The following is a 26,862-nucleotide window of genomic DNA, read 5'->3' as shown; positions in this document are numbered from 1 at the left end:
GTTCATACTTAAGCATATTCTTGATATCTAATATCCCTTACTTCCACACTTCGCATCTGATAAAAATTATTTTCCTTTATTTTATTTTTTTATTGTAAAAGCAATTTTGTCTCTCGTGAAAGTAATTGATTTCTTGTTAATTGGTTTCTCTATGCAGGGATGAGAACCGTGGTCATTCTTTTCAGAAAATCAATGTACATCTACATTGTTCGGATAACAATCTTTCATCATTGGTGGAACTGGTTAATGTGATTGACTCTATATTTGACTCTATCAAAAGAACTTCAATCACAAAAGAGGAGCTCTTGCAAAAGATAATGATGAACTGTTTAGATTTTGTTGAGATTAGTATGTTCTAATTCTATTTACTATAACGTAGTACATGGTTTCTTAGAAGTAAAAATCATGTCCTCCCAATAGGAGAAGCTGAAGAACATATTGAGATCGTGGAAAAGATTGTGCCAGACTGGTTTTGTAAGAAGGTGGTTTCTTCTGGTGACACTATGTACCGGTGGGTATTTTTTACGGATGTGAAAATTTGAGTCTGACTTAACATGAAATTTCAGCCTTCTTTGGACTATAAAAAACAGAATTCTAAATTGATTAATGGATATAATGGAACAGCAGAAATTACTAGTTTGATAGAATATGAAACTTTTGATGGCATTAGTTAATGATGTTGCTAGCCAAAATCTTATGGCATTTACTTAAAGTAGTTTGTTATTCATTGTTTTATTTTTGAGTTTCTTATTAAAACTTGTACCATCTGCAGCGTCAAATGCATTGAATTTGGACTCAGTACAGTCAAGGGTGACCAAAGGAGATGGGTTTCTGTTGAATTTGGATAGTTTGCAAATGATTGTTGGTAATGCTATACAGCCAAGTGTGAAAATGCATGTTCTACATATGATACTTAGTGTAATTTTGTAATTCCTCTGTTCTTTTTTACTTGTCATTTTTGGGATACAAATTTGTATCTATTTGCTTGTCGTTTTTAAAATTCAAAGACTATTGTTTTGTCAATAATACCTTTAGTATGCTTTTAGCTCCACGTATTATACCAACAATTATTAACGATACTAATATTAATCGTTTATAAAAAATACCAGCATATAGTTCAACTTGATTCTGTCATTCAATTTTCTATTAGACAATATGCTTCCATTTTTATCTACAATATGATTTCAAGCCTATACTGCCATAGGACAAATATGCATAATATATATGAATAACATTGGACTCTAGACATAAGGAAAATGAGAGACAATTTAGCTATTTATGAAAATTCAATTTTGATACACTACTAGAATTTATTGATTTTCCTGCGGATTTTCCTGCGGAATATAATCCGCAGGAATACTTTCGGAATTTCCTGCTGTTTTCGATTCAATGAGGACATTTCCTGCGGATCCAGTAACCGTATTAACTTCCGCAGGTAACACTAACTTTTGCTGAGGATTTTGCTGCGGAAGTTATTGGTCACCTTTCCTGCGGAACTTCCTGGGAACTTCCTGCGGTATTTCATGCGGAAATTTTATTTTTTTTATTTTTTTTTAATTTCATCATGAATTTTATTTTTGACAGAATTTCTTTATGAAACTTTAAAAATTGAAAGATTTTGAGTATATTATTTTTTTCTCTTTATATAGTGAACATGGACGCTATAATTTTAAATTTAAGTTCAAATAAAATATCAAACTGTTTTTGTCTATTGTGATTATTTTTTCATAAATATTCAATGTTAATATATTTTGAAAAATAATATTATTTTGACATATTTGTTTGCTGTAAGTAAATTAATAAATTTTGTTGAAAAGTAAATTAATAATTTTGTATGTTCTTTTTAAAAAAGAATAGTGTATTTTTATATTTAAAAATGAGTAGTGTATATTTATAACTTATACAAAAAAAAATAAGCCCATTAAATCTCAACAAAATAGTATTTTGTGTTGGGAATGAGAAAAAATGGTGTGAGAAGAGCAATTCACTTTAATCTCCTTTCAGACATATAAGTCCATTTATCTTTCTCCATTCAGACCAAACGCGATTTTTCTGATCTGAAGGAAGAACGATGGATTCCGTTGAAGCTCGAAAGTGGCAATTGAAGTTCCATTGAAGCTCAAAGGATCAAAGTTGGGTGGGTGTGCATGCTGAATCTGCATATGTGAGTATATTATTAAATAAATAACTACCATATATGTTTGCACTCATGTGTGGCTCAAAGGAAGATTTGGCTAAAGATCATATGATAATTGAAGTTATTTTGTCCACATTCTTTTTTGTTTCTTCTGTTTTTTGTAAAACTGTTCAGTTTTTATTTTTATGCATTGGACTTCTTTTATTTTCTTTTAGGACAAATTTGAACAAAAAAAGATGGACTTATCTACTCAGAATACCACATTTGGTCTAGGAGAGGATGAAGTTGACAGTCAACCAACGTATGAAATGCCAACTGATTTGGATATATGGATAGATTCTGTTGGTAGAAAAAAAGGGAGGATATTTGGTCTTGGATCTTATTCAAAAACCTTGATTCCATCTTCAAATCAACAAACAAATACACATGCTAATTCAGAAGAGGTTGAATTTTTGAGAAGTCAAGTGCATGCTTTAAATGCATCATTGCAAAGACAAGAACAAGAGAAGTTGCAGATGAGGCAACAAATGCAACGGCAAGAAAAAGAGATGAGCAAAACTAATAAAAAACTTGCTGCCGTTATGAAACATTTGGGATTTGTTGGATCTTCTTCCCATGTTTCAAACCCCAACAGTGAATCAAATGAGCACATTGATGAAGAGGACAACAATGATTTTGCTGAAGATGTTGATGAAGATAACCATGATTTTGCTGAAGATGTTGATGAAGAGGACAACAATGTCGATGAAGATGACCATGATTTTGCTGAAGATGTTGATGAAGATAACAGTAGTTATCATATTGATAACTAGTAACTTGGAGTCTGAAATTATGGTATGTTTCTTTATTGGACTCTTTGTGTACAGTTGCCTTTTTTCTCATATTAGCATATGAAGTAATTTGCTCCATTGTTGAAAATATGTGTATTATTAGTAGTATTGTTATGAATTGTACTTATTGTTCTAGGCTTGAACTTTAGAAGATCTCAGCCTCTCTAAAAGTATTCACATGGTAGAGTATGACATACCACCTGTCTTTTTGTTAGTTTGCTACATTGTTTTACCTTTTGACTGTTTTGTCTGATTGATTCATTGCTGGTATTTGATTTGGGTTTTAACATATATGTCATGTTGTCCAGTGTAGGTTCTGCTATCACAGGTCCAATTGGTAAGGAGTGTGTTGATCTTTGGCCTAGGATTGCAAGTGCTGCCAATGCCATTGTATGAGTGTTGATTCTGTTTCAAGATTGCAAGTAGTTCCAATGCCCTTTTGTGGCAGTTTTAATACAAGTGAAATGTTTTTAGGTCTTGCAAGAGAATTTTGTCATATTATAGTGTTTGTTGAAATGTTTATTATGCATATTTTGCAGCTTCATAATGATGGGACGGCACTTCAGTGACATAGCAAAACTAATGGTATGGTGACATTACCAATAATAAGCTGACATGTGGCATAGAGTCTTAAAATAAAACAAAAAAAAAAATGGCCATTTTAAGTGAAAATGAACCAAACATGACTCACAAAACACAAACACGTTACCGCGCTTTTGCTTTCTCCCTTTCCACTGCAAAGCAAAACCACCACTAATTTTCGCCGTCGTACGCCGCCGATCACCACCAACGACCACCTCCGCCATGCCGTCACCTCATAATCTGTCTTCTTAAGGTTTGTTTGTTTTTTCTTATCTTTTTTTTCATCTTTTGTAATGGTTATGGTAATGAGAACAAACCAAAATCAAAATCAAAATCAAGATTAAAATAGGGAATGACTACACTTGATTAGGGAAAGAAAACAAATCTTTTGAACCACTTTCAATTCATTAGGATTTGGTTTTAGGAGATTTAGGGTTTTATTTTAGGATTGAAGTAGTTTAATCTTTTGAACCAATGCTCTGTGTTTATACATATGCTCTGTTTAATAGCAATACATTAGGATTATAAGAGATATAAATTTCTGTTTTTTTATGTCTTACCTCTTTTATTTACTTGTTAGGTTCCTTCATTTGGGTAGCTTAATCAAACATGACATCTTCAAATGTTGATTGGAAGCCAAGACTTGGAATGAAATTTGATACTATGGAAGAGGCTGAACAATTTTGGCTTGCTTACGGTTTTCGTGAGGGCTTCGGAGTTAGAATACGTTTTACAAACAAGAACAAACACGGCGATGTATCGTCATGTAGGTTTGTTTGTTGTAAGGAAGGACTACGGAAGAAAGAGAAAAAATATGCATATGAAGGAAAAATCCGGAGAGCCGAGTCTAGAACGGATTGCTTAGCAAGAATTACACTTTCACGTGAAAATGGAAAGCTGGTCATCCATGAGTTTAAAGAAAAACATAACCACGATCTACTAAAACGAGAGACAACCCACATGCTTCGATCACATAGAAAGATAACTGAAGTACAAGCAAATGAGATTGATATGGCTGATGACTCTGGATTAGGGCAGAAGGCAACTTATCAACTTATGAGCACACATGCAGGGCATAGAGCTAATGTTGGATATACAGAAGTGGATGTAAGAAACTACATCACTACAAAAAGACAAAGAAGCATGGTGTATGGCGACGCTGGATATCTTTCACAGTATTTCCAACAGCAATTGTTGGAGAATCCGTCCTTCTTTCATGCATATCAGATGGATATAGATGAACAAATTACAAACGTGTTCTGGTGTGATGCAAAAATGATTTTGGATTACGGGTATTTTGGTGATGTTGTTTCATTGGACACCACATATTGTACTAACGATGCCAATAGACCACTTACTTTTTTTTCTGGTTTCAACCATTATAAAGGTACGATCATTTTTGGTGCAGCTCTAATGTATGATGGCACAATTCCATCATTTAAATGGTTGTTTGAAACATTCTTACAAGCACACAACAACAAAAAACCAAAGACGATCTTCACTGACCAAAGTCAAGCAATGTCTAGGGCAATTGAAGAAGTGATGCCTGAGACTCACCATGGTTTATGCACATGGCACTTGTTGCAGAATGGAATTAAACATCTTGGAAATGGAATGAAGAAAGGAGGTTCTTTGCTAAGAGGTTTCAGTAAGTGCATGTATGATATTGACATTGAAGCAGATTTTGAGAAAGCTTGGTTTGACTTGGTAAATTAATGAATATAATCTTCACGATAATAATTGGATCAAGTCAGTTTATGCCATTAAAAAAAAATGGGCTGCATGTTATATGAAGGAAGCATTGACACTTGGCATGCGAAGTACACAAATTAGTGAAAGTTTGAATGCTCACTTCAAAGTTTGTCTGAAACCGAATTTGGGTATCCTACAATTCTTCAAACATTTTGAAAGAATTGTTGAAGAGAAGAGAGAAAAAGAATTGAGTTGTTATTATGAGTCCTCACATAAGCTTGCAAGGTTAATGTATGAAACTTCACCAATACTAATCCAAATGGGAAAGGTACACACACACACACACACACACACACACACACACACACTGTATTTGAGTTGTTTCAATATGAGTTTCAGTTATTCTTAACTTTATCTGTACCAACTAGACATGAATCTGACTCTCTTTGTGAATATGTCATCACTAAGGAAAATCATGAAGGATCTTGGAGAGTATCATTTAATCGTGTTTCAACTTCCATTACTTGTAGTTGTAAGATGTATGATACATTTGGCATACTTTGTTCACATGCATTAAAAGTGTTTGAATTGAATGATGTTAAGGCAATTCCTGAGAAGTATATTTTAAGAAGGTGGACAAGAGAAGCCCGTTGTGGCATTGTGCAAGATTTTAGGGGAAAGGAGGTTGAACAAGATCCTAAGTTGTCTAGAAATCGAATGTTCAGGCAAGTTGTTTCTAAGTTCATTAGAGCGGCAACTGTAGCATCGTATAGTGAAGATTGCCTCATGCTTCTTGATAATAGTGTAGACGAAATGTTCAAGAAAGCAATGGAATGTCGCACACAAGCTATAGAAAATGATGGTGATCATCCGTCATTTGTGAGTTCTGATGCTATACAACCAAAGGGATTCAAGAAACATGCTCCTCCAAAGGGAACTAAGCGACATAAAAGTTTCCTTGAGCGTCAGCCTAAGAAAAGAAGTGCTCCTCCAAGTAAACATGCTCAAACTAGTCGCGCCCCACTTCAAAGAAATTCACAGGTATATAAGTCATTATGTAGATTACTTGTTTTAGTTTTACATGTACTTGCACTTATTTTAGTTTTACATAATCATTTTAGGTTATAAAATTAACAACTCAAATGGTTGATGGAGTATCTTGTTCCGCGCCTCCAACTTATGAGCCCCCGCTAGCACGTGAGGACATGTTTGTTAGTTACACAACTATGTTGATGGTAATTTCATATCATTTTCATGAGGAACAGTCCTGGATATTAATTATTATTTTTATCACACAATCATGATACTAATTATTTCTTATTATTAATGTAGGCACCTCTTGATGATGTTACAAATATTCAGGCATTACTTTGATTGACTTTTGATCTAAATCGAAAGAAATGGAGCTGATTATTTTGGATATTCATGTTGACATTTTGGATATGAATTTTTGGATATGAATTTTTGTAATTATCAACTCAAGTAGATTTGATGTCTATAGAATATACAATGATTTTGTATTTTACCCACAATGCTTTTGGTAAAAGTTTGATTGAATTCAATGAACAAATATTGAAGCAGCTCAAGCCTTTCAGCAATTCTGGTTATGCAGTCAGTAGTGCTGCTGGTTATGCAGTCAATTTTTCATGTTTCTGGTGCTGACAGTGGAGCAGCTTGGCTGTGTTTTTTTTTCTGATTTTTTGGGTTACCGTTATATCGGGCTCGTTGTATCGTTGTGTTTTCCATCGCACCATTTGTACGTCTTGTACGATTTTGGTGTTTATTAATATATTCGCTATGTTTTCCATCGCACCATTGATTGATTCCAATTTTAGTGAATGTGTGTATCAGGCATGTTTCAATTTTAGTGAATATGTATATCAGTCTCATCACAGAAATTAATCTGATCCAGTTTTATTAATCTGATCCATGAGAAAGCATGAGATTAATTTTTTTTTTTTTGAAACAACGAAATTTTATTCACGTCGAGAATGTGTGAGACACACAAAAACTCGCGGCTGAAACAAAGATACAAAAAGGAGCGCAATAACAGCACAACTAAAAAAAGAAAAACACCCAGCCACACCACGCAGGGAGGGAAAAAACAGCACCAAAAAACCCCCTAGCAGCTGAAAAAACCAGGCACAGAAAGCAGTCCAGCAGCAGGACAGCAGCGAACAGGTGCAAAGAAACAGAACAGCAATGAGGCTGTCATATACTCCTAGCCAAAATAGCAAAGCAGCAGCATACCAAAGCCTCATCGCCCACCTAACAGACCCAAAAAACACCATTACCGCACCAAACACGCTTGCGGATTCCATATCCATTCATAATACAAACAAACCGGCAAGTTCAAACGACTCAACACCCACCTCCGAATCTTCTTATTCCTAGACAACTCATCCCACCACTGCCAAAGACGAAACAGGTCTGGAGTATAAGCATAAATTAACTTATATCAGTATCATCACAGTCGCTGGTCTGAGATTAGCAAAAACTTGAAGCCCTTCTCATAACTGAAGCAATCCAGTCTCTTGCTTCAAATGTTTCTCATTTTTATCCCATTTATATCTGCAAAAATATTAAACAAAACAATTACACAAACCAAATAAAAAAACAATTTATTTTTTTTGAAATTGATAAGAAAAATAAGTTAAGTACCCTCCAATAGCACCAAGAAGAACAACATCAGATTGTTTAGCAGCAAAAAGAGTGGTTATTGTAGGACTCCAATAAGTTAAGTACCCTCCAATAGCACCCACATGTATTATTAGTCATGTAGGACTAGGGATCATTTTCAATTTTCTTCCAAATATATACGTGTGTGTCAATGTCTCACCCTGTTTGTACATAAAAAGAGTATTCCTTATTAACTTATTAACTATAGGCTATAGGTATGGATCAAAGAATCTGAAATTAAATTTGCTAAAACATTTTGTTGTTTGGACCTCACCTGAAGTTATTTACTTAATACATGTGGGTGGTCTCTTGAAACTCAAGCTTAATCCCTAATTCAAAAACAAAAGATAAATAGAGAAATGAGTACCCGATTGAAAAAAGAATGAAAATTTGGAAGCAATGAATGTTGGGTACCTACCGTGGAGGGATCCAGTGAGAAGAAGAATGTCTTTAGCGACGGATACGACTTCAAGACCTATCCCATCGCCGGGAAGGAGAGTGATTTTGTAGGAATGTTTTGAAGAAGGGACGGTGGCGGAACATCGTAGAGAGGTTCGTTTTGATGATGAGGGGGTGCGAAAATGAAAGGGTTTAAGGTGGAAGAGTTGAGTTTGCAAGGAAGTTGACATTTTCTTTTGTTGTGATTTGGTTTCTGCACAAGAGAACAGACACAGTGGTGGAAGTGAATGAGTGAGTGAGAAGGGTAAAGTTATAAACTAAAAAAGTACTTTTTGTTGAATTGAATGTGTGGAGGGTGGTGGTTGAAGGTTATTGCGGCAAACGGCGATGAAAACCGGTGGTCATGGTGGTGGTGGCTTTTGGGTTGAAGAGGCAAGAGAGAAAGAAGGAGAAAAGCTGATAACACGTTTGGTTCATTTTCACTTAAAATGGTTATTTTGTTTTTTGTTTTATTTTAATAACTCTATGCCACGTGTCAGCTTATGATTGGTAATGTCACCATACCATTAGTTTTGCTATGTCACTGAAGTGCCCACTACTAGAATCTAGCGATTTACCAGTGGAATTTTCTGCGGAAAATAATCCGCAGGAACACCTGCGGATTTTCCTGCTGTTTACGCCTGCCTGAGGACATTTCCTGCGGATCCTTTCATCGCAGGAAAATCCGCAGGTAAAGCTCACTTTTCCTGAGGCTTTTGCTGCGGTTTGTTCTGGTCGCTTTTCCTGCGAATTTTCCCACGGAATTGTTTTATTTTTAATTTTTTTTATTTAGATTAGATTAATTAAAAATAAAAATTGCAATTGAAGTTGAAGCACGCAAATGAACGTCGCGTGGAAAAAAGAGATGAAAATGTTGATACACTCACTTTTGGCCAATCACCACTCATTCATGCAATCATTCGTTGACCCTGAAACACAAAAATCGAATTTCAATTTCAATCTTCAGCAACTACAAACCGAAACCATGTCGAATCTCTGCACTCTTTCTTCAAATCAAACGACGGAGACTCTTCTCTTCTCCTCCCGGATCCGCCGTCGCCTGTCTCCGATTCACCGTCCTCAGTCGCTATGTCGCCATGCAATGAGGTATCTTCTCCGTTCATTTATCTTATTTGATTGCGTTGTTCGTGATTTTGATGAATTTTGATTTTATGAGTTTTAGATTTTAGATTACTTTCATTATTCAACTGAATTTGATGATGAGTTTCTGATTTGTGAGTTTCATGATCCTAATTGTGAGTTTAATCTAATTTATGAGTTTTAGGTTTTAGATTCTTATGCACGATGATCGTGAGCTTTTCATTCAAGGAGCTTTTCATTCGAGAAAATAGGTAATTCATTTATTACTTACTGAAAATTGAATTTTGGAGTAGGCACATAAAGTGTTTGATGAATTGATTGTGAGGAATTTGTATACTCGGTCTTCTATTATGCCAAATCTCAGGTTCAATTTGCTCTTAAACTTCATTAATTTGTTTTGATTTCGTTTTGTTTTTTTAAGTTGTTACTAGTTTTGATACTTTGACTTTGTTAATGATATTTGTTAAACCTTTTGTGCCATGGACTGTTAATAAATCTAATGTTAAAGAGCAGTGCAATCATAAGAATGAATATATCAATATTAGGGCTGCTATGATGTGTACGCACTCATCATTTTGAAATTGTATCCGTTTAACAAATATCGTACATTACAAGTGTATGTAGAACATTTTTCAAAAAAAAAAAAAAGTGTATGTAGAACAGAAAGTGAGAAGAACTCAAAACATCTACAAACTTGAATTCTTAGCATAGTTTACATAATTTTAGTTTTTGTTAACAGAATATTTGTTAAACTGAGCAATATGAGCTATAACTATTTTTGTTTGGAACTTTGAGTTGTGGAATATATTTTTCTGAATGAAAATAGAATTCAAACACTTGCATTTTTTTATGACGTATTTTTCTGCTTGAAAAGATTTGAGGTGTGAGTAATTTAAACTTCTTTAGATTTCTGCATCATATTTCTGATACTTTCCCCTTTGTGATCTGTTAACTGGTTTTGATGACTAATAATTAACATGGCCCTGATATTGTTAGTGCAGAATTGAAGATTTCTTCCTTCCATCTATTAATTGTATCGGTTTGAGAAGCTAAAAGAGAGAAAGCAGTGTGAGCACATGTACATGATTGATGCTTTGTACTCAACTCAAATTGCTGATACAGTGCATGAGGTAATAAAGTCTACTCCTCTTATTGTCATGTATGTATAAACATGAGTGGTGAGGCTTGCTTGAAATTAAGTGGACTACATGATCACATTAATTGAAAGAAACATTATGCAGCAAGAATATAAATTAGTTGCCCTAGTTGTCTTTGTTCAGTTCTTTGAATGTCCATATTTTTTCTCTCTGTTTTACCTATGGTATTTTACGACACCCAATATAGTATTGTGCATGCTGAACCCTTCATATAATTTGATACTAGTTTCTTGGATATGTTTTTTTCACCACAAATGTGTACCTTACATTTTGAAGGCATAAGCTGATTTGAGATAAATCAGACCCGTCTTTTATCCTATTGTGAAGGAACATATTTCTTAAATCATATTGTGAAGTTTCTCACACATTGCTTATGAAATGTTACAAGTAAATTAAACTTGCGTTATTGGTGAATAGGCAAGAACCAATTTCCAGACCTATATGTCATCATTTGCTTATTTGATTGTTTTTCTTCATTCGTATTCCTTATTTTTTTAATTATTAGGTGCAAGGGAGTTGATTCTACAACAGCAACTAAAGCACGTGTAATATTGAAGTTCAAGCAACGGTTGAGGTAAAGGGCTTCTGAACGTTGGCGACTGACTCACGGTGGTAGAGGAGAGAGCTTGAAGCGGTAACACAATCAGCTCCCCTAAGAATTTCACTTTAGATTCTGATGTTTGTTGCTCGAAATGCGAACGCTTGATGCTTACAGGGACGCCTCTTCAAAATGATGTACATGTATGTATAACTTAGTGTTGTGTGGCTGTTTCAAGTTACCAAACAAATCAATAGAATGTATGTAAACATCCTATTGAAATTTAGGTGTTTTTGAAGGTTGTGGCTATGATTATGACAAGGTTGTATAGTACAAGTAGTTTGTTATGTGTTTGCTCCCACACACTCTGATTTGTCCTAGTTGATAAAATCTTACTGTAAAGTCAATTAAAAGGTTTTTAATAAATAATTTATATTATATTTTCATTGTTCTGCAATGCAATGAAATGCTCTACTTTTTTTAAAATATAAATCCATTTCCTGCGGATTTACCTGGGGAACATTGGTTCCTGCGGATTTTCCTGTGCCGTTTGCTGCGGAGGTACCTGCCGATATGTTCCAGAAAACATACAAACGGGCAGGTTATCTCTAGAAAAACTGCCCGAAGTTTCCTGCGGAATTTCCTAGGAAAATATCCGTAGGAAAGTTTCCTGCGGTTTCCAAAATCCTAAGGAAACAATTACCCACGAAGGTTATACCTGGGAACCTAAATCCTTGTCAAAATCCGCAGGAAACAGGTTTCCTGCGGAAATTTCACCCAAATCCGCAGGTAATTCCGCAGGAAAATAGAGAGTTTCTAGTAGTGGCCGTCCATAATGATGGAGACTTGATGTATTTTATGACTAGTGTTTTTGTTACAAAGAACAAGTTTTTATTGCCATTTTTTTACCTCTTTACATGTTTTTAAAAAAACGCAGATGCTATGTGCCAAATTTGACTCGAGATAGTTTCTAATAGAAAATAATTAAAAATGACTTCTATATCATCTTAAAAAATAAATAAACTTCTATTATCAAACAAATAATTAAAAATGACTTTTAATATGGCTGTTGGCTTTCATTAATAGAAAATAATCAAAAAATTGTATTGATGAAATAAATTCTTCTGATGAACCATTAAATTTCCTGCGGATTTTTCTGTGGATTTGTTCAGTTTCCTGAGGAATTACCTGCGGAAATAGCTTTGCTGCGGCATTACCTGAGAAATTTGCTGCGGAACATTAGCAGGAAACATTGACGTGCAGGGGAATCTCTCCCACTCTGACCAAACATTTCCTGCGGATATTATTGGCTTTTCCTGAGGAAATTTCCGTAGGAAATTTCCTGCGGTTTCAAAAATCCTCAGGAAACAATTACCCACGAAGGTATTACCTGGGAGTGCAAAGCCTTGGCAAAATCGGTAGGAAACCTGTTTCCTGCGGATTTTTCACTTGATTCCGCAGGAAAATCGAGAGTTTCTAGTAGTGATACTCACTAAGTCACCTTTGAATGAACATGACAATTTTAAGGAGGAAGTGGCAAAAGCCAGGTTGTGCACCTTACACACACCATTTCCCATCCATTGGATCTATAGGCTCATCCGTTTATATTGTAGGTCATCTGTCATACTCCAATTTTGGACCAGTTAAGATCTTTTTAGTCGCATTTTAAAGCGACTCAAAATCTCTTTTATTTGCTTTAACTAGTTAAAACCTTTGTTTAAATCTTCGTTTAGTCATTGTTTAAAACCTTTTTATCTTGTATTTTAAAGCAAGTACTTTTTTTTTATTTTAAAATCACTTTATTTGTATTTTTAGGCTGTTACGTTTTTTACGCGTACTTTTAAATTTTTAAAGTCTTTTATCCATGTCTTTTGAAACTTTGTTTAATTAAAGTTCTTTTATCTGTATATTTAGGGCCCGTTTGTTACGAATTAAAATAAAAGTGATTTTGACATAAAATAATTTAGAGATTATATTTTAGAGATTTTTTGAAAAATCAGAATCTATTTTGCGTTTGTCTACCGTAATAAAAATCATTTTTTTTAAACAAATAATCTAGTTTGTTTGGATACAACTATATAAAAGGAATTTTTTTTGTTACAAAATTAGTTCAATCTTTTAAATCATATTTTCTCTCTCCTCTAAAAAAAATCTATTTTTTGAGAAGCTGCTCTTAACAGCTTCTCATTTGAAGCTGTTTTTAGATTTTTTTAGATTCTGATTTTTTTAAAAATCTGTAACAAACGGATGCAAAACTCTTAAAAGTGATTATTTTTCTCAAAAAAGTGATTTTTTTCTTAAAAAAGCTATAACAAACGGGCTCTAAAAACCACTAAAAAAAAGTTGTTATTTGCATTTTAAAGCACATCATTATTTCAGCCGCTTCAGTCGAAATTTCGGCAGAGAGGTATTTTAAAATACCTCATTTGGGTTACCGAAAGGGACAATTTTTGTTTTATTATTATTATTTTATCCTTTTCTTTTTATTTTTGTTTTTAAATTTATTTTAGTTTTATGAAAATATGTCACTCACGTGACATTTCTCCTTTTCCCTTTTAATTTCTTATTATTATTATTATTATTATTATTATTATTATTATTATTATTATTATTATTATTATTATTATTATTAGTATTATTATTATTATTATCATTTGTTATTTTTGTTTTTAGTTCTTGTGGGTCCAGTTTGTCTATGTGTCTTTTCCTTATTGGTCTTTCAGAAACTTGTTCCCCAATTCTCATTGTTGTGCTGGCGCTCTTGTATCAGACCCATTTGGGGGCATTTTTGTCCTTTGCTTCTGTCAGTCTAACCCTAAAATGATAGTTTATAAATAGACTGTCATTATTGCTACACTGTTCACGAAAAAGAGTCCAATCATTACTGCCGCATAGAAATTCACAGAAACATATTCTACTTCCTCTTTCTTCCCTTTTTTCAAATCAAATACACAAAAAATATCAACAAACCTCATGAACACCATGAACACATCATGAATGTTCATCCATAAAAAAAAATCCAGCAACACAAAACTAATCAAAAATCATCATCAATCAACACTATTATCACAAAATCACTCAAACACACAACATCACACAAAAACCGAACCGGTTTTCCCCTAAACCGAACCAGATTTCTCAACATACAACTGAACCGGACTGGAGCCAAGCTTGAAACGCGATCGGAGTAGAGGGAAACGCACAGATCCAGTAGAAAAGGAGCAAATCGGAGTGTTTGAAGTTTTCTGAAGAGTCACCTTAGCGGATCTACAAGGGGTAACGGCCTAGATCTTTCTTCCTGTAACGTTTTGTGTTGTGTGTTACTTTTGTTTGAATCTTCAAAGTTAGATCTACACTTCATCTCTCATCTCCTTGAAAAATCGAGGCCGGATTCGTATTTAGAACGAAAAAGGATTTAAGAATCACTAAAATTTTTTTGAAAAAAGGAGCTTAAAAAAATTTCTGGCGGCGGCGCCGCCACCCAAGGGTGGTCGGCCGCCGCGCCGGAGTTTTGTTGGTGGTGGTTCCGGCCACCGGTTTTTTCGGTGAAGAAGAAGAGAGAAGTGAGAGCTTCTCTCTCTAAGTTAAACTTAGAGAGACTCTCTAAGTTAAGAGAAGAGAAAGTTTTATGTGTTTTTTTTGTTTGAAGTGCTTATATACTCCCTCTGTTAGCATGCACCCCTTCTCTGTGTGACTACCATGTTCCATTATTTCTAGCCCTTAGATGTGTTGGCTTTCTTTTAATCTGACGGTTACTGTACATTTATCTTAATTTTGTGCTTGCTGTTTATTGTATGGCCATGCGATCTCAAGACTAGGCCGTTGGATCCTAGATCCAACGTCCCAGGATGCTCTTGGGAGGATTCACATGTGATTTTGTCTCTTTCTGTATTGTTTGTGCATTTCTTTTTGTCCCTTTGATCTTGATCAAGATTGATCAAGTGGCTGTGATGAGATCCCTGAATGTTAGATCTGGACCTTTTGATTCATCCAACGGTCCAGCTCCATCTGGTCTGAGCCCAAATGTTTTGTTTTAATTTCACTACTGTTTTACTATGTTTACTCCCTGTTCTTGCTGTTACACCCCCTATCTTCATTTTAAGTTTTTTTCTTCACGCATTCTTTTCCCCTTGCATTTTTATTTGGATTTCAATTTTTTTTTTTGCTTTAACATGTTTAAATTCATTTATATTTTCATGCATTCATTTAAATGTTTTATCATTTACACCATGCATTTTTTATCTAGTTTGTTCAATGAATTAATTCTTTTGTCTCATGCATCTTAAATGTCTTGTTCAATATTTTTACTTGTGAATTTTGCTTTATTTCATGCTTTACTTTAAAAATTTTAACATCATTGCATTTTATTCTAGTATGTGGTGCTTTTAATTTTCTTATTATCTCATCATATCGTGATTGCTTTAATTTTAGTATAATCTCATGCATTTTTATTCTTGCAATTTACTTAAATTCCATGATATTAGTGTGTATTTTAGGTATTGATGTAATTTATTTTTGCATTTTTATTTTCTTGCCTTAGAATGTATCTAGGAGGGTATTTAATAGTGTAGTAGTTGCACACATCGACAAAATCACCGACACTACCCCACGTTATTTATCGTTTTACGCTCGCTTTATTTTTTCGCATCGTTACGCTAGTTTACCGTTAGTTTAGAAAAATCTTTTTATCTCAAAAAAATCAAATAAGCAAAAAGTCAAAAAATATTTTCTTAATAAACCTTGGATCCAAATCCAAGTTGTTTTTTCTTTTATTTTCTTAATCAAATTCCTAAATGAATCTTAATTAAACTTAGACTAAATTTCTTAAATTAAAATCAAACAACCTCACCATCATTTTATTTTTCTATACCTTGAGGTCTCACAATCCTTCTTAAAACCATTTTCAAAAATAAATTAAAATCAACCTAACCCACCAAAAATATTTTTGAGAAAGAATTACGGTGGTTTTGATCCCTTTTTAGGGTACGTAGGCAAAGGATTTATTCCTTCCAAATCAATCAAATAAAAATAACCAACTCATACTTCTTCTCCCTCCATTCTTTCACATAGATCCTAAGCAAGAAATTTCCAAAATAAAAGTAATTTAGCACAAGATAAAGTTAGGAAAGAGGTTCCCACGGAGTACCGTGGTCTTTAGGGGTGCCTAACACCTTCCTCTATCGAAACCGACCCCTGGATCCAAAGTCTTTGAAAAAAGGGTTTTAATTCATCTTTTCCCTTCCCACGAATGAAGATTGAAAAGTCCAACGATTGAAGGTTCAAAACCAATTAATGGATTGACACCCGAAAATCATCGACTACAAATTGGCGACTTCACTGGGGACTTAAATCCTACGCGGGTTAAACCCACCTTTCTTCCTTTATTTTTGTGCTTTATATGCTTTGTAAATATTTTACCTTGTTACGTGAGGGGTGAGAAAATAAGTCCTACTCCCGTACTTGAGTGAAACATAAGATAGGACGGAGTACGGTCATAGTGCCATACCAGGAGTAGTCCTGTGATATGTGTGCATGTGATATAACTCCACTCAACGTGGGTTCAAGAGTAAATATATGTCACCATGAGTAGTCGTGATTGGCGTTATTATTTTTGAAATCCATCAAACGTTGAGGACCTTTAGATCACCCTTAACCCATCTTGGCCTTTTTTAGGACGTAGTACGGAGACTAAACCAAGAGTAGTCTTGACTTTGGTCGTCACGCGATACTACACTCAAACTAGACTTCCTTACGAATTATTGGTCTAGGAGTTAATCCTACGCACCGAGATATTCATAAGGGTAGTTGTAATTTGGGAACTTGGTAGAACCCGTGATACAGGTACATGTGAAACCATAGTCCTTACCAAATGGCGTTGTTGTCCCTAAACTCCAACATTGTGGAACTTAACCCTCATCATAATCATGCATACATGCATCCATTTATAAATACTTTTTTCCATCAAATGTTGAAGGACTTAGCCAAGTTTTTTGTAAACGTCATATACATGGACCTTGTAACACCCCAAATTTCTCAATATTATAGAGATAAAATATTATTATATTAAGGGTTTATGCTATGATGTGATAATTTTCTTATCTTGCCTTCATGTGTTTGTCTTAATAATTTACATGAATATTAAACATATTGATTTTATTAAAAATAATCATTAGAGAAAAGTGTATTTTTTACAAATTATAAAAGTAGTATAATTAGAATTAGAATAATAGCCATACGGTGGGTTGGGCTAGAATCACTAGTAGGTTAATATATTACTAGACGTGTTTATGATCCATTAACACAAGCCTGGCTACTTAGTTACTGGTGTATAAATAGATACTTTGACCTAAGGGTAAGACAGCTGATCAAAAAATAAAAGAATTAGTGCCGCACAGTGAAACGAAGAAAAACTAACCTAATACGGAAACACATCAGCCGTACCTTGAGAGAACTGGCAGCAGCTTAAAACAATTGTCAACGGTGAAGAGAAAAGTTATTGTGAGGGTGAAACAAACTGGCTACTACATTAGATAGGTTGTCATATGGGTTCTTTTCCTCTACGCCGACCAGAAAGGAGATGTGAACCTATCACTCTGTTTGGAGCCGTTGTTGTGTCGTTGAGTTTGTTATATATTGCGAAAGCTTCAATCCAGGTATGGGGTGAGAGAGAAGAGTTCGAGATCATGAGTGTAAATTAATTGGGATGAACGGGAAAGCCGTATTTCCCAAAGTTCATTCGGGGCTCACCGCGATGGTTGTAGCCCTTTGAGAGAATAATTAATTAATGTGCAAATTTAGATGTGGGAGGTTAAAAGAAGAATTAGAAACATTATTAAGGTGTTGCTTAATTTAAACTATGTGAATATGTGGTATTTGAAGTCATGGATAAATTTGTGGGTGCTTATGCTTGATTTGCTGCAACTATTTAGATTGACGACTTATTTAATGATTGATATAGATGTGATGTTATGTATTAGAAGTTGGAATTGTAGTGGTGCCGTATGGCTAGTATAAATAATAGTTTATTTTTTTTAGTGATTTTATAGAGATAATAATTGAAATTATTCTTACTATCTTTGAATGTGTTTGAAATAAGATTTATTCTCCTTATAGATGTGTCTTGGATACCATAGTGCTAAATGTATTATTTTAAGATATGTAAATGAAATATATTATTTGACTATGTGATATTTGAAGATGTATTTGATTTAAAGATGTGGTATGTAAAGATGTGATATTTAAGAAGTATAGTTGATGTATTATTTTACTAAGTGTAATTTGTGAATTATTTGATGATGTGAAATTGATGTGTTAATTGATGATGTATAACTGATGTGCTATTTAATGATGTGTATTTGATAATGATGCTATTTAAAGATGTTGATGTTTATCGTTTGATGCTGTTGACCATTAATGTCATAAAGTTGTAAGTGTCGGTCTAAGTTGTGAAGTCGTAAGAAGTTGTCCAAATTATTGGAATCATATAAGTTGTTTAAGAATTTCAAGATGTCTAAGTTGTAGGAGTTGAGTCCATTGCATACTCATTAAAGTTGGGGGCTTTAGGCCCGGCAGCCTTTGTGCTCATTAAAGTTGGGGGCTTTAGGCCCGGCAGCCTTTGTGCTCATTAAAGTTGGGGGCTTTAGGCCCGGCAGCCCTTGTGCTCACACTACGTTGGGGGCTTTAAGCCCGACAGCTTTATGCTCACTTGTTGAGGAGCCTAATTACGCTCATATATGTTGTTGAATGGTACCACATGCATTTGCATATCAAGAAGTTTCACGATGATTTAAGTTGTTAAGTTGTTAAGAGTGCATTGTCAAGTTGAGTCGTGTTGTCGAGTCAAGTTGTTAAGTTGTAATGTTTTAACGAATTACTTTGTGATGTCTATTAATGTAATTGTGTGAGACGATGAAGGTGATTATTTGTTGATGTCCTTATGAAGATGGTTATTGGTGACTACATGTGTTGTGACTAGTTGGAATTGAACTGTGACATTGTGTTTGTGAAGTTTTTTTTTGGTCCTTAAGTTGTGATGATATTTTCTACTAATATAGATTGAGATGATATAGTATATTCTTCAAGGTTCTGAATATTATGTTTGTGATGTGAAACGACTTTGACTTAATTGCTTACGTGTTCTTCTCATTTTTTTTTATACTATTACATGTTCTCGGAACTCACCCCTTCGTTGTTTGTGTTTGCTGGCTTGGCCCTGCGGTTGCGAAACCGTAGTTATATAGGTTATGAGTCTTGGAGTCAAGTGCATGCCTTTCGTGAGGACTTGTCTTGTGTCGTCGATTATTTTGGGGAAAAGCACCGCTCTGATAGTGACACGGGAAAAGGGATATGCTTACTTATTTAATTTTGTGCAAGAAAACCATTGTCTATGATGTAAAATGAAATATTTTCAAAAGAAAAAGATTCGATGTTATTATTACTATAATGTTTAATGAAGTGAAATATGAATTATGTTTGTTATGAGTCAATGTGATATCCTAAATTTTGTGGAAGAATTCCTATATCATTAGAGAAGTTTTTATTTGACACTTTCCGCTGCGAATCAAACTCTATTTTTAATTAAATAATAGCAATAATTATTCTTGGGATTTAGGGTGTCACAATTGGTATCAGAGCAGGTCTGTCCAACCAGACCGTGTGGTATGGTGTCAGTCAGTCTGCCATAAATTTTTTTTCCTCATGTTAAGTATTTTTAAGGTAGCGTTCAGGTTAATGAGATGTATATTGATTCTGAGTTAGTTTTCTTCTGTTCTTGAGTCATTTAGAATTTTCATAAGCTCGGTTTGTGCATCAATTAATATGTCTTCAATATGTTCGATGAATTGCTATGAAATTATAAAATTTGTGTATTTGTAAGATATATGTATAACTTCTTTTGATCATCTTAGAATATTGTTGCAGTGTTCTACTGTATAGATTGTATAACCTTTTGACTTTAAATATTGTGATCTAATGATAGTGTATTTTTATTTTATTTTTGAGTGAATTGTGTATATGTATTTTCTGTGTAACTTATTTTGATAGGATAAAAAGAATAAAATAGGTAGTTAAATTTTGAGTTTATTTTCCTTGTCGTGATATGAGTTCAGTAGCTACTGCCATAGATTTTCTTTTTTGAAGGAGCTACTAGAGTAGAGATATTTTTAGATGCATAATTTTTTTTTTTATTACGACAAAAGATACCCATCTAGTTGAGACTTTGTTATTGTACTTCGTTTTGACTATGTATATCCTTCCTCTTGCCTTATTACACATTTTTTTAGATAGTTGAATAAATTAAGATCATCGTCAATTATTATTAGATCGTCTTGCCTTTTGAAAATTGTTTTGATCATATTCATGTAGTAGAAGATAGTTTAATATAATCTTATATATATTGGAAACAATTCTTGCACGTCGTTTACTCCTTCCTCCTTGTTAGACAATTCTTACTGTATTTCTCTGTTGGAGTTTAAACTTAGATACTCTCTAAAAGCTTGCTTATGTTTCCAAATTTTAGTATACTCTTTCTTGAGGAAATGCATTTTTATAAAAAAGTTTCATTCCATCATTTGAAGACCCATTGATATCTTTCTTCACAAAGTTATGGTAAAGTTTGATGTGATTTCGTCTCTATAAACCTTTCGAAGCTTTTCAGATCTAAGTGCAATTGAAAAATGATTTTGGGGTCATAGGCTGGTTTGTTCATCAAGCTTGTGTGTTATGTGCTTACAATTCTTTTGTGGTCTTTGTCAAAATCTATAATTCATGGATTAATGTGATATCCATGTACTTGTGATGTTTGAGTTGTAAGATCTTAATATGGTTATTGACCTCCTTCTTCCTTTTGATGTTATTGTTTATTATTCTCAATTATTTCTGTAAATGTATTGATTGCGAATGGTGTTTGCATCTTCTATTATAAGAGCATAAGAATCCTTTTTTGCTAGAAATCAATATAATTTGTAGAACTTCTAATTAGGTGAGTTAGACTTTGAATTACTATTCATTTTGTTTGCTTCTAATTGCGGTTATAATATGATACCTCTTCATTTCTTGATGTTAATGTTTTAGCTGCATGCTGGTAGTGACATTGTAGGAGCATATTTTATGTGGAGCGCTGTTATTCAAAAAAAAAAAGTAGTTTTTAAGGGTAACATTTTTTTTTTCTCAACTAAACTTGGTGATATAGGGAGACTTTTCATCTGGTTTTTCTTTGTATCATTGTTAATTGTTTTGATTATTTTGTGGCTGCCAACGACTGAAAGATATTTCGATCTGTGATGTGGGTATACTCATGGATTAGTTGATAGTTCTTTTAAAGTATGGTATTGGGTCTGCTATGGTAGAAGTTATAGAATTTTAGTTAAGGATGAATCATTGTTTTTCTATTGTAGTAAACCTTATAAACATCACAGGTATTAAAATAAGTTGAATTTTGGATTTGTTCTGAAAGAAATTATAATAGTTTACCGGCGAATATTGATGCAGAGGAACATGGCAGCATGTGACCCTTTAAGTAGAATAAGTAGGAAATAGATTGCTTACTATTAGAAGTTATCGGTAATTTTCGAGGACGAAAATTCAATTAGGAGGGGAGAGTTGTAACACCCCAAATTTCTCAATATTATAGAGATAAAATATTATTATATTAAGGGTTTATGCTATGATGTGATAATTTTCTTATCTTGCCTTCATGTGTTTGTCTTAATAATTTACATGAATATTAAACATATTGATTTTATTAAAAATAATCATTAGAGAAAAGTGTATTTTTTACAAATTATAAAAGTAGTATAATTAGAATTAGAATAATAGCCATACGGTGGGTTGGGCTAGAATCACTAGTAGGTTAATATATTACTAGACGTGTTTATGATCCATTAACACAAGCCTGGCTACTTAGTTACTGGTGTATAAATAGATACTTTGACCTAAGGGTAAGACAGCTGATCAAAAAATAAAAGAATTAGTGCCGCACAGTGAAACGAAGAAAAACTAACCTAATACGGAAACACATCAGCCGTACCTTGAGAGAACTGGCAGCAGCTTAAAACAATTGTCAACGGTGAAGAGAAAAGTTATTGTGAGGGTGAAACAAACTGGCTACTACATTAGATAGGTTGTCATATGGGTTCTTTTCCTCTACGCCGACCAGAAAGGAGATGTGAACCTATCACTCTGTTTGGAGCCGTTGTTGTGTCGTTGAGTTTGTTATATATTGCGAAAGCTTCAATCCAGGTATGGGGTGAGAGAGAAGAGTTCGAGATCATGAGTGTAAATTAATTGGGATGAACGGGAAAGCCGTATTTCCCAAAGTTCATTCGGGGCTCACCGCGATGGTTGTAGCCCTTTGAGAGAATAATTAATTAATGTGCAAATTTAGATGTGGGAGGTTAAAAGAAGAATTAGAAACATTATTAAGGTGTTGCTTAATTTAAACTATGTGAATATGTGGTATTTGAAGTCATGGATAAATTTGTGGGTGCTTATGCTTGATTTGCTGCAACTATTTAGATTGACGACTTATTTAATGATTGATATAGATGTGATGTTATGTATTAGAAGTTGGAATTGTAGTGGTGCCGTATGGCTAGTATAAATAATAGTTTATTTTTTTTTAGTGATTTTATAGAGATAATAATTGAAATTATTCTTACTATCTTTGAATGTGTTTGAAATAAGATTTATTCTCCTTATAGATGTGTCTTGGATACCATAGTGCTAAATGTATTATTTTAAGATATGTAAATGAAATATATTATTTGACTATGTGATATTTGAAGATGTATTTGATTTAAAGATGTGGTATGTAAAGATGTGATATTTAAGAAGTATAGTTGATGTATTATTTGACTAAGTGTAATTTGTGAATTATTTGATGATGTGAAATTGATGTGTTAATTGATGATGTATAACTGATGTGCTATTTAATGATGTGTATTTGATAATGATGCTATTTAAAGATGTTGATGTTTATCGTTTGATGCTGTTGACCATTAATGTCATAAAGTTGTAAGTGTCGGTCTAAGTTGTGAAGTCGTAAGAAGTTGTCCAAATTATTGGAATCATATAAGTTGTTTAAGAATTTCAAGATGTCTAAGTTGTAGGAGTTGAGTCCATTGCATACTCATTAAAGTTGGGGGCTTTAGGCCCGGCAGCCTTTGTGCTCATTAAAGTTGGGGGCTTTAGGCCCGGCAGCCTTTGTGCTCATTAAAGTTGGGGGCTTTAGGCCCGGCAGCCCTTGTGCTCACACTACGTTGGGGGCTTTAAGCCCGGCAGCTTTATGCTCAAGTTGTTAAGTTGTAATGTTTTAACGAATTACTTTGTGATGTCTATTAATGTAATTGTGTGAGACGATGAAGGTGATTATTTGTTGATGTCCTTATGAAGATGGTTATTGGTGACTACATGTGTTGTGACTAGTTGGAATTGAACTGTGACATTGTGTTTGTGAAGTTTTTTTTTGGTCCTTAAGTTGTGATGATATTTTCTACTAATATAGATTGAGATGATATAGTATATTCTTCAAGGTTCTGAATATTATGTTTGTGATGTGAAACGACTTTGACTTAATTGCTTACGTGTTCTTCTCATTTTTTTTATACTATTACATGTTCTCGGAACTCACCCCTTCGTTGTTTGTGTTTGCTGGCTTGGCCCTGCGGTTGCGAAACCGTAGTTATATAGGTTATGAGTCTTGGAGTCAAGTGCATGCCTTTCGTGAGGACTTGTCTTGTGTCGTCGATTATTTTGGGGAAAAGCACCGCTCTGATAGTGACACGGGAAAAGGGATATGCTTACTTATTTAATTTTGTGCAAGAAAACCATTGTCTATGATGTAAAATGAAATATTTTCAAAAGAAAAAGATTCGATGTTATTATTACTATAATGTTTAATGAAGTGAAATATGAATTATGTTTGTTATGAGTCAATGTGATATCCTAAATTTTGTGGAAGAATTCCTATATCATTAGAGAAGTTTTTATTTGACACTTTCCGCTGCGAATCAAACTCTATTTTTAATTAAATAATAGCAATAATTATTCTTGGGATTTAGGGTGTCACAGACCTTGTAAGAAGGAACATCAAGAAATACAACTTCAAAAAACCTTACCTAAGCTTTTGCTTTTGTTAAGAACTTCTTCCTTGGGTTTGTTCTTAACTTTTGAAAAGGAAACCGTTTGCAATATCTTTACAAATTTTCAAATGAAACCATGTTCATCTGCAATGTTTACAATTCACTTTGACAAATCCTTCGATAATAAAAATTATACATTTTTTGCATAAGCATATCATGCATCATTTGCATTCATAGTTTCTAGTCCGTGTCCGTGTCTCATACTTTGTTTCTGTCTACAAAAGGTCAATTCATCAGTAAAGTGGTCTGATGTCTTCTTCCAGGTTCGGCTCGCATATGCAAACACTCGTGCAAACACAAAAGATTGATCAGCTTGAGCAAGAAGTCCATGAGCTTCGTGAAGAGGTAAGAACACTTTGGGCTGAGGTAGAAAGGATCCACCGCTTGTTCAGCATACGCCTCAGCCACTATGTCAGCCAATATGCATGAAACGACCTCAACAACAGGCTCCAAGGACACACTTTGATTCGATTCTCATGAAATATGCTGAGCTATTCCCCAAGTTGCTTAAAAAGAACCTTGTCCAGACCAAGGCACCTCTTTCAGTATCGACAATATTGCCGGCAGGGTATAGAGCTGATCTCCCTTTTGCCTTCCATCAAGGGGCACAGGTCACGATATTGAACAATGTTTTGCATTTCAGAAGATACTTCAGAAGTTGATCCGAAAAGACCTCATACCTTTGGAAGAGTTTGAATTTGAATGTGCAAGTTAATCTGCTATCGGATCCTGGAACCTGATGTTGATATATGGAATGTTTAGCTGCAACTGGGTCTTTGTTGATGTTTATTTCTACTACTCATTTGTTCAATTAATATGTTTGTTTGTTGCTTTATGTTTTTCAAAAAAAAAAATCCTTTCATCCCACCCGTGACGGAAGTGAACTTTGTTTAGGGCTTTTTGCTTTATGTATTTTCATCATTAATTAAAAAGTCGATTTGATCCCGACTTTGTTTTTATTTCGTGCTTGTTCTGGAAAAAATGGTAATACAAAAAACCAAAAATTATTTTTCTTTAATCATTTCCACATATCTGCATAATTATAATGTTTATATCAATAATGAAATCATGCATTAATAAACCCGTTGAACACTTTAACCCTGTACTCTCTCTCAACTTTGAGTTCCCTGTGATCTGAACTAAAGCACGGTCTCTATGATTTGATACAATATTTGTTTATAAATTGGCACAATACAGAGAGTATACAAACTTCCTCTTATCACTATCTCTACGAGAAACACACCCCAAACCCCACCATAATGACCATTTTAGCCTCCTCAACACCCACACAATCATACCTTTCACAATCCCAGAAGTGCTTAGAAGAAGAGAAAGTGGTATGAACAGAGACAAGTCCAGACATGTTAATTAGTGGGCAAGATCATATGCTATCATTTACCCCAAAAAATTTATAGAATACCAAAATTATATTTTTTTTATGTATAAATTTTAAGAAACATTCATGTTTAAAAAATCATTCAACAATTCATCTTTTATACCATGTCAATTGTTTCGGTTACCGGAGCAAATATCAAAACTGAGTATATAACTAAATATACAATTGAACTACACTTTTGACCCGTGTGACGCACAGGTCTTGTCGACTATAATAGAGATCAATGAATAATCTTTAACCCTTAAGATCATGGGTCGATTAATAAACACAAATTAGATTATTAGAGATACAATATTACAATCAAATTTGTTTTACTATATCCTTCAATGACACTTGAATCTTATTAAATTTTACATTTTAGTTTTGAAAAACTAATCAATTAAAGACTGTTATTTTATTTTATCACAATATATTATTGGGGCATTATCTTCTCATTTTTTTAAAAAAAATTATAAAGAAAAAATAAAAAGAATACAATATTATATTGTTGTACGAGTCAATTTTATTTATTACTTTTATAGTTAAACATCAAAAATTGACTTATAATAATTGTTTTAAATTTCTTTTTTTTTTTGGTACAAAATTGTTTTAAATTTCTACTAACACGAAAAACAAAGTCACTTCAATTAATAGAATTTCTAAATTACACGTACAACTCTAAAAAGAATAATTACACTTTGATATTTATTAAAAGTAATAATATATTTTTCCAACTGAACCGTCATAATATTCCTAAAGGCTCTAAGTCCTCCAGAAAGGCTCTAAGCCCTCCAGAAAGGCCTTGGCGCCCTCCAGAGGGGTTCCTGAGCCCGGGCGCGCTCCCTTAAGGGCGCCGCCTTACTAAACTTCTAGAAGCCTCTAGAAACCGCCTGAAAAGCCCCAAAATACACAAATACTCCTGTTGCTTGGAAACCAAGCAACCAAAACCCAAGCCCATAGCAGGCTATAAATACCACTCTTGAGAGCTTTCTCAAGGCATCTAATCATCAGTATAAACCCTAGAATCCTAGTATTCCTTACCGTACTTTTCTGCAAGTACAGTTGGCGCCGTCTGTGGGAAAAGGTAAAACTAACCTTGACCACGTTTCTAGATCGCAAAATCGTGATTCGGGAACCCTAAAACAAGACCTCTAAACCGAAAAACACCTTGGCGGTTCAGAAACCTACCCCTTT

The 26,862-nt window shown here is 33.9% G+C and overlaps 3 protein-coding genes, 2 long non-coding RNA genes and 1 pseudogene across 6 annotated transcripts in view; 5 read left to right on the top strand and 1 right to left on the bottom strand.

Moving 5' to 3' along the window:
* LOC146917845 (uncharacterized) overlaps positions 1–435 on the top strand; it is a 32,623-nt gene extending 32,188 nt beyond the window's left edge. The window contains exons 12-13 of the mRNA XM_085719607.1: positions 158–348; positions 421–435. The gene's annotated coding sequence lies outside the window, so the exon portion shown is untranslated. The remainder of the gene's footprint in view (positions 1–157; positions 349–420) is intronic.
* Positions 436–1,298: 863 nt separating this feature from the next.
* Positions 1,299–3,514, top strand: LOC146917844 (uncharacterized). Its single transcript, XM_085719602.1, has 4 exons — positions 1,299–1,435; positions 2,037–2,164; positions 2,353–2,971; positions 3,281–3,514. The coding sequence occupies exon 3, from the start codon at positions 2,374–2,376 to the stop codon at positions 2,947–2,949; it is 576 nt and encodes a 191-aa protein (XP_085575728.1). The 5' UTR covers positions 1,299–1,435; positions 2,037–2,164; positions 2,353–2,373; the 3' UTR covers positions 2,950–2,971; positions 3,281–3,514.
* Positions 3,515–4,158: 644 nt separating this feature from the next.
* On the top strand, positions 4,159–5,382 carry LOC146917843 (protein FAR1-RELATED SEQUENCE 5-like; annotated as a pseudogene).
* A 2,369-nt stretch (positions 5,383–7,751) lies between these two features.
* On the bottom strand, positions 7,752–8,549 carry LOC146917842 (3-isopropylmalate dehydrogenase, chloroplastic-like). Its single transcript, XM_085721953.1, has 3 exons — positions 8,339–8,549; positions 7,903–7,987; positions 7,752–7,812 (listed from the first exon to the last, which is right to left on the bottom strand). The coding sequence occupies exons 1-3, from the start codon at positions 8,547–8,549 to the stop codon at positions 7,752–7,754; spliced, it is 357 nt and encodes a 118-aa protein (XP_085578079.1).
* A 703-nt stretch (positions 8,550–9,252) lies between these two features.
* Positions 9,253–11,600, top strand: LOC146917841 (uncharacterized). 2 transcript variants are annotated; one of them, XR_015015903.1, is made up of 4 exons: positions 9,253–9,465; positions 9,644–9,710; positions 10,461–10,589; positions 11,122–11,600. It is a non-coding gene; the product is annotated as an uncharacterized LOC146917841 (long non-coding RNA). The 2 variants fall into 2 exon arrangements; XR_015015902.1 differs by lacking the exon at positions 9,253–9,465 and having other exon boundaries at positions 9,535–9,710.
* A 6,233-nt stretch (positions 11,601–17,833) lies between these two features.
* Positions 17,834–24,087, top strand: LOC146917840 (uncharacterized). The gene is made up of 2 exons (XR_015015901.1): positions 17,834–22,392; positions 23,834–24,087. It is a non-coding gene; the product is annotated as an uncharacterized LOC146917840 (long non-coding RNA).
* Positions 24,088–26,862: the final 2,775 nt, after the last annotated feature.

The sequence above is a fragment of the Medicago sativa genome, chromosome 6, assembly GCF_051527215.1.
Source record: "Medicago sativa cultivar Bolivia chromosome 6, Bolivia_mono, whole genome shotgun sequence".
Lineage (NCBI taxonomy): Eukaryota > Viridiplantae > Streptophyta > Magnoliopsida > Fabales > Fabaceae > Medicago > Medicago sativa.
Note: the sequence above shows the minus strand (reverse complement) of the source record. Positions and strands in the feature narration are given on the sequence as shown.

Coding starts and splice junctions, on each gene's coding strand:
- LOC146917844 (XM_085719602.1), top strand. CDS start 2,374: ATGGACTTATCTACTCAGAATACCACATTTGGTCTAGGAGAGGATGAA.
- LOC146917842 (XM_085721953.1), bottom strand. CDS start 8,549: ATGTCAACTTCCTTGCAAACTCAACTCTTCCACCTTAAACCCTTTCAT. Junction 7,988..8,338: donor TCTCACTGGATCCCTCCACG/GTAGGTACCCAA, acceptor GTGCTATTGGAG/GGTACTTAACTTATTGGAGT. Junction 7,813..7,902: donor CTTCTTGGTGCTATTGGAGG/GTACTTAACTTA, acceptor ATATTTTTGCAG/ATATAAATGGGATAAAAATG.